Source organism: Piliocolobus tephrosceles, chromosome 4 (assembly GCF_002776525.5).
Source record: "Piliocolobus tephrosceles isolate RC106 chromosome 4, ASM277652v3, whole genome shotgun sequence".
Lineage (NCBI taxonomy): Eukaryota > Metazoa > Chordata > Mammalia > Primates > Cercopithecidae > Piliocolobus > Piliocolobus tephrosceles.
Window position 1 is genome coordinate 49,406,395 of NC_045437.1, and position 14,809 is coordinate 49,421,203.

The window sequence follows — 14,809 nt, forward strand, 5'->3', positions numbered from 1 at the left end:
AAAAAAAAAAAAAAAAAAAAGAATACTATACAAAGAATACTGTAATCCTAGTACTTTGGGAGGCCGAGGTGGGCAGATCACCTGAGGTCAGGAGTTTGAGACTGGCCTGGCCAACATGGTGAAACCCCGTCTCTACTAAAAATATTAAAAAATTAGCCAGGCATGGTGGTGGATGCCTGTAATCCCAGCTACTTGGGAGACTGAGGCAGGAGAATTGCTTAAACCCAGGAAATGGAGGTTGCAGTGAGGCAACATGGTGCCACTGCATTCCAGCCTGGGCAACAGAGTGAGACTCTATCGCAAAAAAAAAAAAAAAAAAAAGAAACATAAAAGGAATGACAACTCCGAAGCAAAACCTAAATTTGTTGCAAAAATTGCTGTCAAATATAACTATTCAGCTTCAATGTATATACGTATACACACACACACGCACACACACGTTTCGCTGTTTTTCCCCAGGCTGGAGTATGATGGCGCAGTCTTGGCTCATACTGCAATCTCTGCCTCCCGGGTTCAGGCAATTCTCCTACCTCAGCCTCTCAAGTAGCTGGGATTACAGGCATATGCCACCATGCCAGCTAATTTTTGTATTTTTAGTAGAGACGGGGTTTCACCATGTTGGTCAGGCTGGTCTCGAACTCCTGACCTCAAGTGATCTGCCCTTCTCGGTCTCCTAAAGTGGTGGGATTACAGGCGTGAGCCAGCATACCCGGCCTATATTAGGGATTAAGAACTCAGATTTTAGAGTCAAAATTCCTCTACTTGAGTCACAGATCTACATTTCCTTAGCTGGATATTACAAATTACTTAATCTCTTTATGTCTCAGTTTTCCCAGCTACAAAAGAGCATTAGTAATAGTGCTTTACTTCATAGAGTGAGTATGAAGACTGAGTTAATATTTGTGAAGTGCTTAGGACACTTCCTAGTGTGTAGTAAAGGCTCAATAATTACAAATAGCGCTCTGCTTTCTCAATGACAAAGAGTGCTGTTCCTCACAATTTGCCATGGATACAGGCTACGCTCTTAGAACCACAGGAACTTTAACTCTTAAGTAAATTATTGTCCAAGTAGCTTTTCCAACTGATGTAAAAAACAAGCATATGAAAGTGCCATCCGTACCTAGTTTGGAAGGATCACAGTCAGCTGAAATTTGAATCAATAATTTCTCCATATGGTGGAAGTTTGGAAATTCTTCAGGAATGACTGAGAAAACATTTATGTTGCCCTTCAGATCCACAGACAGTTCTTTCAGGCACAGGAACTTATCCAGATTAGGAAAGATTTGGTCTGGAAAGCAGCACACAGTTTCCCATTATTAATCTAAAGAGTTCTGAATGGACATTTTAAAACTGTCATTTTGATTCATCCAGCTATTTTCACATGCAAACCTTCCACATACCATAAAACATTTTTTTTTACAGAGTACATATATGGAGATATTGCTGTTTGCAGCATTTACTGATTACGTACTGTATGGGAAGCCCTGTGCTATTCTTTAGGCTCACAGAAAGAAATACAGCATTTCGGCCAGGCGCGGTGGCTCACGCCTGTAATCCCAGCACTTTTGGAGGCCAAGGTGTGCGGGTCATGAGGTCAGGAGTTCGAGACCAGTCTGGCCAACATAGTGAAATCCTGTCTCTACTAAAAACACAAAAAAAAAAATTAGCTGGGTGTAGTGGTGTGCATCTGTAATCCCAGCTACTCAGGAGGCTGAGGCAGGAGAATCACGTAAACCTGGGAGACGGAGGTTGCAATATCTAGACAATAGGTAAATTCATAGAGACAGAAAAATAGAAGAGAAGTTACCAGGGGCTGGTGGGAGGGAAGATTTTTTTATTTTTATTATTATTATTTTTTGAGACAGAGCCTCACTAGGTAGCCCAAGCTGGAGTGCAGTGGCATGATCTGGGCTCACTGCAACCTCCGCCTCCCAGGCTTAAGTGATTCTCATGCCTCAGCCTCCTGAGTAGCTGGAACTACAGGTACATGCCACCACGCCAAGCTAATTTTTTGTATTTTAGTAGAGACGTGCTATCTAACTCCTGAGCTCAGGCGATCCACCCTCCTCAACCTCCCAAAGTGCTGGGATTACAGGCGTGAGCCACCGCGCCTGGCCCGGAGATTTACTGTTTAATGGGTAGAGTCTGGGATGATGAAGAGGTTCTGGAGATGGATAGTGGTGATGGTTGTACAACATAGTGAATGCACTTAATGCCACCGAGTTGTACACTTAAAATGATTAAAATGTAAGTTTTGTTACATGTATTTTACCAAAATGTACTTGAAAAAAGATGAAAAATTTTCTAAATTTGGTAAATGTCAACCCACACATCCCAAGAAAGTTCAGTGTACCTCAAGCCAAGATATATAAAAAGCAAAGCACACCTAGGCATGTAACAGTCAAACTGCTTAAGACCAAAGCAATACTAGCAACAATTAGAAAATGAAAAAATATTTTTAATGACATTTACAATACATTCAAAAGATATGAGCATCTAGGAATAAATTTAACGAAAGATGGGTAAAGTCTACACTGAAAACTATCAAATAGTGCTTAGAGGAGTTAAGACACAAATAGGTGAAGATGTTATTTCCCATTAATTTATTTATTTCCCAGGGACTACAGGTCTTTCTTCCTTTAGGCAGCTAGGGTGAAGGTAATTTCTAAGCATCATCTTACATATAGCTAATTCTTTTAGTAATAACAAATAATCCATGTCTTTATTAACAGCCTTCCATTTATTTATTTATTTATTTATTTATTTATTTATTTATTTATTTTTGAGACAGAGTCTCCATCTGTCGCCCAGGCTGGAATGCAGTGACACAATCTCGGCTCACTGCAAGCTTCGCCTCCCGGGTTTACGCCATTTTCCTGCCTCAGCCTCCCGAGTAGCTGGAACTACAGGCGCCCGCCACCTCGCCCAGCTAATTTTTTTGTATTTTTAGTAGAGACAGGGTTTCACTGTGTTATCCAGGGTGGTCTCGATCTCCTAACTTGTGATCCACCCGCCTCGGCCTCCCAAAGTGCTGGGATTACAGGCATGAGCCACAGCGCCCGGCCCCTTCAATAATTTAATGTAAATATTTTATTCATTTTATTTAAGTTATTTGAAAACCATTCTATTATTCAGGGACTTTTCACTAATTCATGCTACTGTCAAAAAAACATTAGTGAAGGTTTATTTTATATCTGTTCTGTCAATGAGCATTCATGCTTTCATGGCCTCAGAAGTTTTCAACCACTTAAAGTAAGAAAAAGAAATTACACATCAGAATAGTCATCCAAAATATACACAGGTATACCTTGTAACTGGATTGTCCCTGAGAGTTCAAGAGATTCCAGGGAAGGCAGGGTGAGAAGCAGTTCCTCTTCGGCTGCACTGAGTTCCAATTTGCTTATGGAGCACTTGGTGACAGAGGCCTTAGACAGCTCGAGAGCTGGGCAGATGCTTTCAATAAAGCCTCCGCTGTGGTTTAAATGGAGTTCGATGCGCTGTGAAGCTGAGAAAACTGTCATTAGAATCTCGAGCATCTCCTGGTCTACAGCATCAATACCATTCACATGGACTTCCAGACTTCCAGACAGGGAATCTTGTACTGCTTTGGAGAAAGTTTCCAATAGCCAGTACTAAGGTCTGGTGGTGCCCTGCGCTGGATAGCCATATAGCTCTTTACGTTATCCTCTTTTTCAGCTGAATTTTGCTCCCATTCATTCATAGGTTCAAAGGCAGAAGCATAGTCCTGATCTATAGTTGGTGCCTGTGATTTGTCCAAACATGCTTCCAGGACTGAAAAATCGAATCTGGGTGATGTCTTATTGCCTTTTATCGAGACATGGATGCTCCTCAGCAATGACAAGCTTTCTGGGTGGTCGAAAAAGTACTGTAAGTTAAGTACTTTCAAAGTCAGTGTTCTCCCTTGAAGGAATTGCAAAACAAATGGAGAACACACAGCAACAGTGTTGCTTTGATAAGCAATATTCAGGGCAAGAACCAGTAAATGTTCTGAAACCATTGAAAAGTAAGCTTGTGGACAAATTTGCCACAATCCCCTAATTAACTGCATCTTCAGTGAAATTTCTGGCTGGTGCTTTAAGTAGTCATCATTTTCAGATATATTCTCCAATGACTCTTTGTTATCCACTAAATGGAGCAAATGAGACACAATTTTGGGTCCCAAATCTTGATGTTCCTGCCTATCTGAATCCAGGAGTTCTATCAGCCTCATCCCCGCAAGAAATTCTTGGAAGGCAGGACTTAAAAACTGGTAGGATGGTCTTAGTCTCTGGGCTGTAAATTTGCTCATCAAGCACATGGTTAGATCTTCATCTTCATTAACCCCTGCTTCTGTGAGATCATCATCATTAAACTCAAAGCAACATGAAAAAAACCCTTTCAAGGCCAGCTCACCACAGGAGGATACAGTTGCTTTGAGAAGTTCAGTTGTCACTTTGTTCCTTAAGAAAAGGCGTTCCATATAGGATTTGAAAACAGCCACATCATAAAAGGATGGGTCAAAAGGATACTGAAACCAATGAGCACAGACCGCCGCCACAAAGAGAGGAGTTTTCTGAATCTTCTGCAAACTTTCGTTCTTTCTAAAGTAAATCATAAACTTTTGCAGACGAGTCATATTATGTGAAAAGAGTTTCCGTAATATAAAAATAGTATTATAAAAGGGAAATGCTTTGATCTCTAGAATCGTCTCTAGGTATCGGCGGATGTCCCTGGCCCTGTCTGTATGGACAGCGATCAATAGGCAGGTCCGTGACAAGTGGTTTTTTTGAATCAGTTTTCCTATAACTTGAGGGACTGAACATATTTCTTTGTAGTCATCTAAAAGGAATAAGACCTGATTCTTTAACTGCTGGAGGATGTTTCTCATGCACATTTCAGTAACAGATACTTCTTTCTCTAGGAGTTGGTCACAGATGATACTGACCAGCCCCTGATCTGGTCTGGTGGAACTAAGGGAGACGTAGAAAACCAGCTGGAACCTGTTTAACAGGGGACAGCATCCAGACGCCCACAGAAAAGCTATTTTCTTCAGGAGAACCGTCTTTCCACTTCCAGCTTCACCCTCCACACACATGACAGAGTTCAAGCTGGCAAAAACCTCAGGCAGCATCAGGGGCTCCTGCACAGGTTTGCTGATGTGTTTTGAAGCAATGGACAGATCACAGCCCAGCAAGTGGTCCGTGGTCAGATCGGAAGAGATATCAAGCAAAGACATGTGGCGGAAACTGGCGCTGGTATAAGCTGCTCTCAGCTGCTCATTCAGATTCTTCGCCTCTTGAAACCACTGGGCTTCACCCTGTGCCACTTCTGTAGAGAAAAGAAAGGGGAAACAACGGGGATACATAGTCACATCTCCCTCAGTCTCAACACCATGCCCTTTTCACTCCATGATTCTGCCTGTCTACTACAAATGTGTTAGAACTTTCCACAGCCATCCATGATTCCCACATTGCGATCATCTCATAGGTTTTGGCACAAAATCAGAATGTGGGAAGCCCGTGTCCAAAGTGCCCCACTTGAAACAGGGACCTAGACATAATGTGTGCTTATCATAAGCACCATGAAATCCTATAGTTTCCCATTTAAAACATCTCAGGAAAGAGGCCAGGCAAAGTGACTCATGCCTGTAATCCCAGCACTTTGGGAGGCCGAGGCAGGCGAATTGCTTGAGCCCAGGAGTTCAAGACCAGCCTGGCCAACATGGCAAAACCCTGTCTCTACAAAAAATACAAAAATTAGCCAGGTGTGGTGGCACATGCTTGTGGTCCCAGCTACTGGGGAGGCTGAGATGGGAGGATCACTTGAGCCTGGGAGGTTGAGGCTGCAGTGAGCCATGATCTTGCCATTGCATTCCAGCCTGGGTGACAAAGTAAGACCCTGTCTCAAATAAAATAAAATAAAATAACATAACATAAAATAAAATTAATAAAAATAAAAATCTCAGGAAAGAAGCTTGCTGACTGGTGCTTCTAAGGACTGGTTTGCTTGTACCTGAGACACGTTGCCTACTATCAGTTTGGTCCTGCCTGTACTCTGGAGAAGCCACAAGAACCTTGACTTTTGCTCTTACATGACACTTGCAATGCTGTTCCTCTTTGGAAGCTCTTTGGACAATTATAAATACTCTTTTTTTGCAACTGCCCTGTATACAAATATATTTACACATACATATAATCCTACATGCTACTTCAAAGTTCTTACCTGGCGCTATAGGATCAACTGCTATTGAATCTTCAAGATGGCTTTCACTTGTGGTTTCCTTTGGAAAATAAAATCCTTTCTTAAATCAAAATTTATGTAGGAGGGTGGTGCATCATGTTATAATCACTGGGGACTAAACATCTAAACACAGCCCACCCTCAAATATTTATGCTGATTGAAGGGAAGGGTGTTCCAAATATAAAGCAATTAATAATCTGCAAACATCTGCAAGAGTGTGTGTTCCTCAGTGGTTCATATATGATACAATCCACAGATGAATAGTATTCAAGTAATGAGAATCATAGTGTCTAGAGCAAGAAGGATCCTCAAGTCATTAGGTGCAGCCTCCATCCTTGGTTAACTACATTTTCAATATTACACACCTGGGATTTAGAAAGGTTATGTTTCTTCCTTAAAAAATAAGCTATTTCTGGCCGGGCACGGTGGCTCAAGCCTGTAATCCCAGCACTTTGGGAGGCCGAGATGGGCGGATCATGAGATCAGGAGATCAAGACCATCCTGGCTAACACAGTGAAACTCCGTCTCTACTAAAAAATACAAAAATCTAGCCCGGGCGAGGTGGCGGGCGCCTGTAGTCCCAGCTACTCGGGAGGCTGAGGCAGGAGAATGGCGTAAACCCGGGAGGCGGAACTTGCAGTGAGCTGAGATCCGGCCACTGCACTCCAGCCTGGGCGACACAGTGAGACTCCGTCTCAAAAAAAAAAAAAAGCTATTTCTATATCCCTAAACTTTTTTCTCTAGTGCCATTTTTCAATTCACATAAAAAAATGAATCAAGTGAATAGCAAGTTGGTTTGTGTGTGTGGGGTCGGGGGATGACAAACATAACATACCTAACACAGAGCCTCAAAATAAGGTGGTATGTGTGTGCATTACATTAGTAGTGGCTTATATTCCAAAGAACTATGTAGGATTTCTCAGCTTAAAGTGGTCAGCCTATTACCTGGGTTTATGATTTTCTTGGGCACTTGCTTTTGTTAAAGTAACATCTTCTCAACCCCTAAAAAGGCCAAGTAGCAAATCCAGCCTTATTGCCCTCCAAATGAAGATCCAGAGATGATTCATTTAGTCTGGATGCTAATCAACAAAGTCTAAGAGAGTCTGGGCCTTAAAGTAGAAGAGACTGACTATACATTTCACGAAGCTAGGTATTGTGCCTGACTGGTTTATTGTGATTTCCCCAATCTGTACCTAGAACATAATAGGTGTTTAGTAGATTTTTGTAGAATTTATTAACTTATTTATGATGAGACATTCCTGTTCAAAACAGTTTTCAATTACATGATCATGTGCTACTAAAACAGACAAGATGGTGGTGATCATTACCGGTAATTCACAAACTTCACCAGGGCTCTGCAGGTCTGGAATCACTTCCACAGAGGACTTCATATTTTGGAGAAATGGACAACTATGTGTAAAAGTTAAAAGTTATAAAAATAGTTGTATGCATTTAAGTATTTGCGTTAGGTTTTTTTGTTGTTTTGTTTTGTTTTGTTTTGTCAGAGACAGGGTCTCACTATGTTGCCCAGGCTGTTCTGGTTTCCAACTTCTGGCCTTGAGCAATCCTCCTCCTTAGGCACCCCAAAGTGCTGGGATTATAGGTGTGAGCCACCACGTCTGGCCTTGTATTAGGGTTTTAAAAACACTATTAGAGTTTTAGTGACAAGAATTAAGTATAAAACTATTATTTCCAGTGATTCTCTCTGTCAGTGTCATCAGGTGAGGCATTTAGGTTGTGGCACTCTACAGAGTGTGGCACTCTTTAGAAACGTAAATGGTTTATAAAGTAATGATAAAGATATCAAGGGAATTTGGTGGAATGAGTGCAGATTTAACACTCTTCCATGCAACCAACAAAAATGAACTTAAAGAATCAAAAATAGAAAGAAAAAAAAAACTATGAATTCTGGAACAATAAAACCACATTAGTGGAAAAACTGGTGAAATCCAAATAAAATCTGGATTTTAGTAAATAGTAATGTACAGTATATGAATTGGTACATTGATGATTTTGACAAATATATCATGCTAGTGTAAGATGTTAGCATTAGGGTAAATTGGGTATGGCAATATATAGGAACTCTTTGTATTACTTTGCACTTTTTCTGTAAATCTAAATAAGTTCAAATAAAAATTTATTTTAAAAAAAACCAAAAAATCTCTGTGAGTAAGGTGGTTCATGCCTGTAATCCCAGCACTTTGGGAGGCCAAGGCGGGCAGATCACTTGAGGCCAGAAGTTTGAGACCAGCCTGGCCAACATGGGAAAACCCTGTCTCTATTAAAAAGAAAATTAAAAAATTAACCAGTTCAAGCGATTCTTGTGCCCCACCCTCCCGAGTAGCTAGGACTACAGGCTTGAACCTGGGAGGCGGAGGTTACAGTGAGCCAAGATTGTGCCACTGCACTGTAGTCTGGGTGATGGAGTGAGACTCTGTCTCAAAACAAAACAAAAAAACAAACAAGGTTGGGCATAGTGGCTCACGCCTGTAATCCCAGCACTATGGGAGGCTGAGGCGGGTGGATCACTTGAAGTCAGGAGTTTGAGACCAGCCTGACCAACATGGTGAAATCTCATCTCTACTAAAAATACAAAAATTAGCCAGGCGTGGTAGCGGATGCCTGTAATCCCAGCGACTTGGGAAGCTGAGGCAGGAGAATTGCTTGAACCCAGGAGGCAGAAGTTGAAGTAAGCCAAGATTGCGCCATTGCACTCCAGTCTGGGCAACAGGGGCGAAACTCTGCCTCAAAAACAAACAAACAAACAGAAAAAAACCAACCAACCACAAACCACTCCATTGCCAGGTGCAATGGCTCATGCCTGTAATCCCAGCACTTGGGGAAGCCGAAGTAGGAGGATCGCTTGAGGCCAGAAGTTCAAGACCAGACCAACCTGTGCAACATAGAGAGATCTCCTCTAAAAATTAGCTAGCGGGGTGGCATGCATGTATAGTCCCAGCTACTTGGGGGGCTGAGGCAAGAAGATCGCTTGAGGCCAGGAGGCTGAGGCTACAGTGATCCGTGACTGCATCACTGCACTCCAGCCTGGGTGACAGAGTAAGACCATGCCTTAAACAAACAAAAAATTAAAAAAGAAACTCTCCATCAGTATCAAAACAAAAGAATGGCCACAAACATACTGTCTAAAAGCTACTTGCCAATCTCGTGAAACTAGGATGCAAATACCCTCTAAACTCAGGTTTGATGTATGCTTGAAGAATAAGAGAGAAAGTTTAAAAAGATCTCTAGTTGCAATTATTAAAATGGACAGATGAGAACTATACATGTAAGTCAGTGGCCCATTCCATGCTGCAGAATCACAGGAGAGCAGGAGTAAAGCAAAGGGACACTTTTTTTTTTTTGACAAGATCTCACTCTGGTTGCCCAGGCTTGAGGCTAGTGGCACGATCAATGTAGCCTCCAACTCCCAGGCTCAAGTGATCCTCCCACCTCAGCCTCCAAAGTAACTGGGACTACAGGCATGTGCCACCATGCCAGGCTAATTCTTTTTTTTGTAGAGACAGGGTCTAACTATGTTGCTTAGGGTGGCCTGGAACTCCTGGGCTCAAGGTATCCTCAGTTTCCCAAAGTGCTGGGATTACAGGCGTGAGCCACTGCATCTGGCCCAGATACTTCATTTGTATTGCCTTCAAGTGGCTTGGCGATGAGTACAGAAATAGAAGCATAGCTTCAGGAAAACAACAAGTAGAACTTTTAATGTTTCTGTCCAAAGTCAGCCACGTAAAGGCAAATAAAAACAGACCCATAGGGGAGGGGTGAAGTGGCTTACAAAAGAAAAAAAAGTATTCTAATAGGCCCATCAAGGAAAATAACCATTAAGGAAGGTAAAATATGAACTTATTCATACAAACAAATGCCAAATAAAGTTAGTTGCCAGCAAAACTGCACTACAAAAAATGTGAAAGGGACCGGGCGCAGTGGCTCTCCCCTGTAATCCCAGCACTTTGGGAGGCTGAGGCAGGCAGATCATGAGGTCAGGAGTTCAAGACCAGCCTGGCCAACATGGTGAAACTCTATCTCTACTAAAAATACAACAATTAGGGCGGTGGGCACCTGTAATCTCAGCTACTCAGGAGGCTAAGGCAGGAAAATCACTTGAACCCGGGAGGCAGAGGTTGCAGTGAGCCAAGATTGCAGCACTGCACTCCAGCCTGGGACACAGAACAAGACTCCATTTCAAAAAAAAAAAGTGAAAGGAAGCACATCAGTTAAAAGGAAAATGATAGCAGATGGAAATTTGGTTCTACTCAAAGGAATGAATAGTACAGGAATGATAACTAACAGGGTAAATATGAAAGACATTTCCCGTTGTAAAAATGTACTTAAATTGTTTAAAGCAAAGATATAACATTATATTGTAAGATTTATTAAAGTACATGGAAATAAAATGTATGACAATAGCACAGAGGATGAGAGGGGAGAAATGAAAATATACTATTGTATGGTTCATACATTTTATGTCAAAGTTATATATTTTTTTGACACAGAGTCTCAATGTGTCACCCAGGCTAGAGTGCAGTGGCACGATCTCAGCTTGCTGCAGCCTCTGCTTCCTGGGTTCAAGCAATTCTCGTGCCTCAGTCTCCCAAGTAGCTGGGGATTACAGGTGTGCACCACCACACCCAGCCAATACTTTTGTATTTTTAGTACAGACGGGGTTTCACCATGTTGCCCAGGTTGCTCTGGAACTCCTGACCTCAAGTGATCTGCCTGCCTCAGCCTCCCAAATTACCAGGATTACAGGCATAAGCCACTGTGCCCGGCTGTTGTAATATTTTTTGAAGATGACTGTGATATGTTAAATAGGCATGTGGCAAACTCTACAGCAAGTAGTAAAAAGGTAAAATAAGGATGAATAGCTAGTAAGCTGACAGAAAGAAAATGGACTACTAAAAAAGTACTCAAGGAGGGGGTAGAAAAAAGAAAAAAAAAAAACCCTAAACCCTAGGAAGTCAGGAAAAGAAAAACAAAGGAGTGATGAAATAAATAGAAAGCAAATGGTAAAATGGGTTAAATCCAACCATATTCATAATTGCATTAAATTTAAACATTCTAAACATTCCAATTAGAAAGCAGTCATTGTCAGACTCTTAAAAAAGCAAGACCTGGCTGGATGTGGTGGCTCACACCTCCATCTCAAAAAAAAAAAGCAAGACCTGCTGGGTTCGGTGGTTCACACATGTAATCCCAGCACTCTGGGAAGACAAGGCAGGAGAATTGCTTGTGGCTAGGTGTTCGAGATCAGACTGGGCAACATAGTGAGACCTTGTCTCGACAAAAAATTAACAGCCTTAGCCAGGTGTGCTGGCATGTGCCCATAGTCCCAGCTACTCAGAAGCCTGAGGTGGGAGGATTGCTTGAGCCTGGGAGTTCCAGGCTGCAGTGAGTCAAGACTGCACCACTGTACCCAGTGCAGGCAACAGAGCGAGAATCTGTCTCATAAAAAAATAAAAAATAAAATAAAAGACCCCACCTGTGTTGTTGCCTATAAGAATTCACTTTAAGGCTGGGTGCAGTGGCTCATGCCTGTAATCTCAACACTTAGGGTGGCAGAGGTGGGAAGACACCTTGAGCCCAGGAGTTTGAGGTCTGCCTAGGCAACATAGTGAGACCCCGTTACCCACAAAAAGGAAAAGGAAAAAACAAGAATTCACTTTAAATGTAGTCACAGATAGATTAAAAATAAAATGATCTAAAAGATGTAACATGAAAAAAACTAATAAAGGCCTAAAAAATACTATCAGGGATAAAAAGGGATATTTCCGTTTTTTAGAGACAAAGTTTTACTCTGTCACACAGGCTGGAGTCCAATGGCACAATCATAGCTCATTGCAACCTGTACTCCTGAGCTCAAGCGATTCTCCTGCCTCTGCCTCCCAGGTGGCTGGGACTACAGATGCATGCTACCACACCCTGTTTTAAAATGTTTTTTATAGAAATGGAGTCTAGCTGTGTTGCAAAGGCTAGTCTCAAACTCCTAGCCTTGTGCACTCCTCCTACCTCAGCCTCCCAAAGTTCTGGGATTACAGGTGTGAACCACCATGCCTGCTTGGGATATTTAATATATTCTCTGGAATATGAAAGACCAAAGGGCAAAAAAATTGCTAAGACACACTCTTGAAGAGAAAGAACAAGACTATTTTGCAGGAAAATATGAAAATAAGCTCAACGGCTGGGCACGGTGGCTCACGCTTGTAATCCTAGCACTTTGGGAGGCAAAGACAGACGGATCATCTGAGGTTGGGAGTTCGAGACCAGCCTGGCCAACACAGAGAAACCTTGTCCCTACTAAAAATACAAAATTAGCCGGGCATGGTGGCACATGCCTGTAATCCCAGCTACCAGGGAGGCTGAGGCAGGAGAATCGCTTGAACCTGGGAGACGGAGGTTGCAGGGAGGTGGAGGTTGCAGTGAGCCGAGATGGTACCATCGCACTCCAGCCTGGGTGACAGAGGGAAACTCCATCTGGAAGAGGAAGAAGAAGAAGAGGAAGAAGAAGAAGAAGAAGAGGAGGAGGAAGAGGAGGAAGAGGAAGAAGAAGAAGAGGAGGAGGAGGAGGAAGAAGAAGAAAATAAGTTTAACATTATTAGTAATTACATTGACAAAAATTAAAATTCGGGCAATACCAAGTTAGTGAGGAAGCAAATCAATAGAAATGCATCTAGGCCAGTGGGAATGTAAATCAGTGCAACCACTTTGGACAAAGCTTTGCATTATCTAGTGGAATTGAACATCCGCAAACTCTGTGACTCTGCAATTCTTTACTTTGTTATGTATCCTAGAGAAACACACATGAGCACTGGAAATATGTACAAGAATGTTCACAGGGCATTATTTGAATTTGCAACACTCTGAAAACGACACATGAGGTTAATCAACAGTAAAATAAATTATATATTCGTAACATAATACACGATTTACCAATGAAAACAAGGGAACTACAACTGTGTAGTACATATAAATATGGATGAATCTCAAAAACAGCATGGAGTAAAACAAGCCAATTACAAGAAGAACCATGCAGTATGCTTCTTATTTGAACTTCAAGAACAGACAAAGCTAAATATGTTTAAGGATGTATATGCAGTTGGTAAAACCACAAAGAGAAGCAAGGGAATGATTAACCCAAAATTGAGCATCATGTTTACCTCTGGATTGGAGGGACAAGGATATAATCAGAATTAGGGGGTGGCTGGCATGCACAGTTGTTTTTTGTTTTTCTTTCTTTCTTTTTTTTTTTTGAGACGGAGTCTCGCTCTGTCGCCCGGGAGTGCAATGGCACTATCTCAGCTCACTGCAACTTCTGCCTCCCAGGTTCAAGCCATTCTCCTGCCTCAGCCTCCCTAATAGCTAGGACTAAAGGCGCGTGCCACAACGCCCAGTTAATTTTTTCTATTTTTTAATAGAGATGGGGTTTCACCATGTTGCCCAGGCTGGTCTCGAACTGTTGAGCTCAGACAATCTGCCCACATCAGCCTCCCAAAGTGCTGAGATTACAGGCGTGAGCCACCACACCCGGCCATGGGAGTCTTTTAAGGCATGGATAATGTCCAATTTCTTGACTTTAGTAGTAGGTTCATAGGTTGCTTTTTATCCATTCTTTAAAGCATACATAAAAATTTTAGGCACTCATTTGGAGACATACTGGTTTGCAGTTTTTTTAAAAGAGGCAAAGGAAGAGCAAAAATCCAAAAAGGAGTTGGCTGGGAGCAGTGGCTCATGCCTGTAATCCAAGTACTTTGGAAGGCTGAAGCAGAAGGATCATTTGGAGCCAGGGTTTGAGACCAGCCTGAGCAACAAAGCAAGGCTCTATCTCTACAAAAAAAGTAATTAAAAAAAATTAGCCAGGCATGGTGACACATGCCTAGCCACTGGGGAGGCTGAGGATCGCTTGAGCCCAGGAATTTGAGGCTACTGTGAGCTAGGATTGCACCACTGCACTTGCTTCAGCCTGGGTGACAGAGCCAAGACCCAGTCTCTCTAAAAAAAAAAAAAAAAAAAAAAAAACGCTAAAGGCCAGGTGTGGTGGCTCATACCTGTAATCCCAGCACTTTGGGAGGCTGAGGCAGGAGGATCACTTGAGGTCAGGAGTTCAAGAGCAGCCTGACCAACATGGTGAAACCCTGTCTCTACTAAAAGGACAAAAAAGTAGCCAGGCATGGTGGGAGGCACCTGTAATCTCAGCTACTTGGGAGGCTGAGGCAGGAGAATCGCTTGAACCTGGGAGGTGGAGGTTGCAGTGAGCCGAGATCATGCCACTGCACTCCAGCCTGGGTGACAGAGCTAGACTCCATCTCAAAAACAACAACAACAACAAAACACTAAAACTAATGACAATAATAATAGTATAAAAGGGAGTTGATAGATTCCAGAGTAAGTTCTAAATAAAACTAGACTGCATCCTAGCTTATCCTTCCAAGAATTAAGTAGAATGTCCCCATTGTTCACAATAATTTATTACATACTAAGCCCAAATAAGAAAGAAAAATGAGGTTAACTGCTGCTGTCAAAACACCTTCAAGGTAATAAAATTAGATGGAAGTATTAA

At 42.1% G+C, this 14,809-nt stretch overlaps 1 protein-coding gene across 1 annotated transcript in view; it reads right to left on the bottom strand.

Moving 5' to 3' along the window:
• The window catches only part of NAIP (NLR family apoptosis inhibitory protein), a 48,757-nt gene that overhangs the window by 8,722 nt on the left and 25,226 nt on the right, over nt 1–14,809 (bottom strand). Inside the window, 5 exon segments of the mRNA XM_023207936.2 lie at nt 1,121–1,288; nt 3,308–3,578; nt 3,581–5,328; nt 6,223–6,280; nt 7,569–7,650. Of these exon segments, the coding sequence (XP_023063704.2) occupies nt 1,121–1,288; nt 3,308–3,578; nt 3,581–5,328; nt 6,223–6,280; nt 7,569–7,631 (2,308 nt within the window). The 5' untranslated portion in view covers nt 7,632–7,650.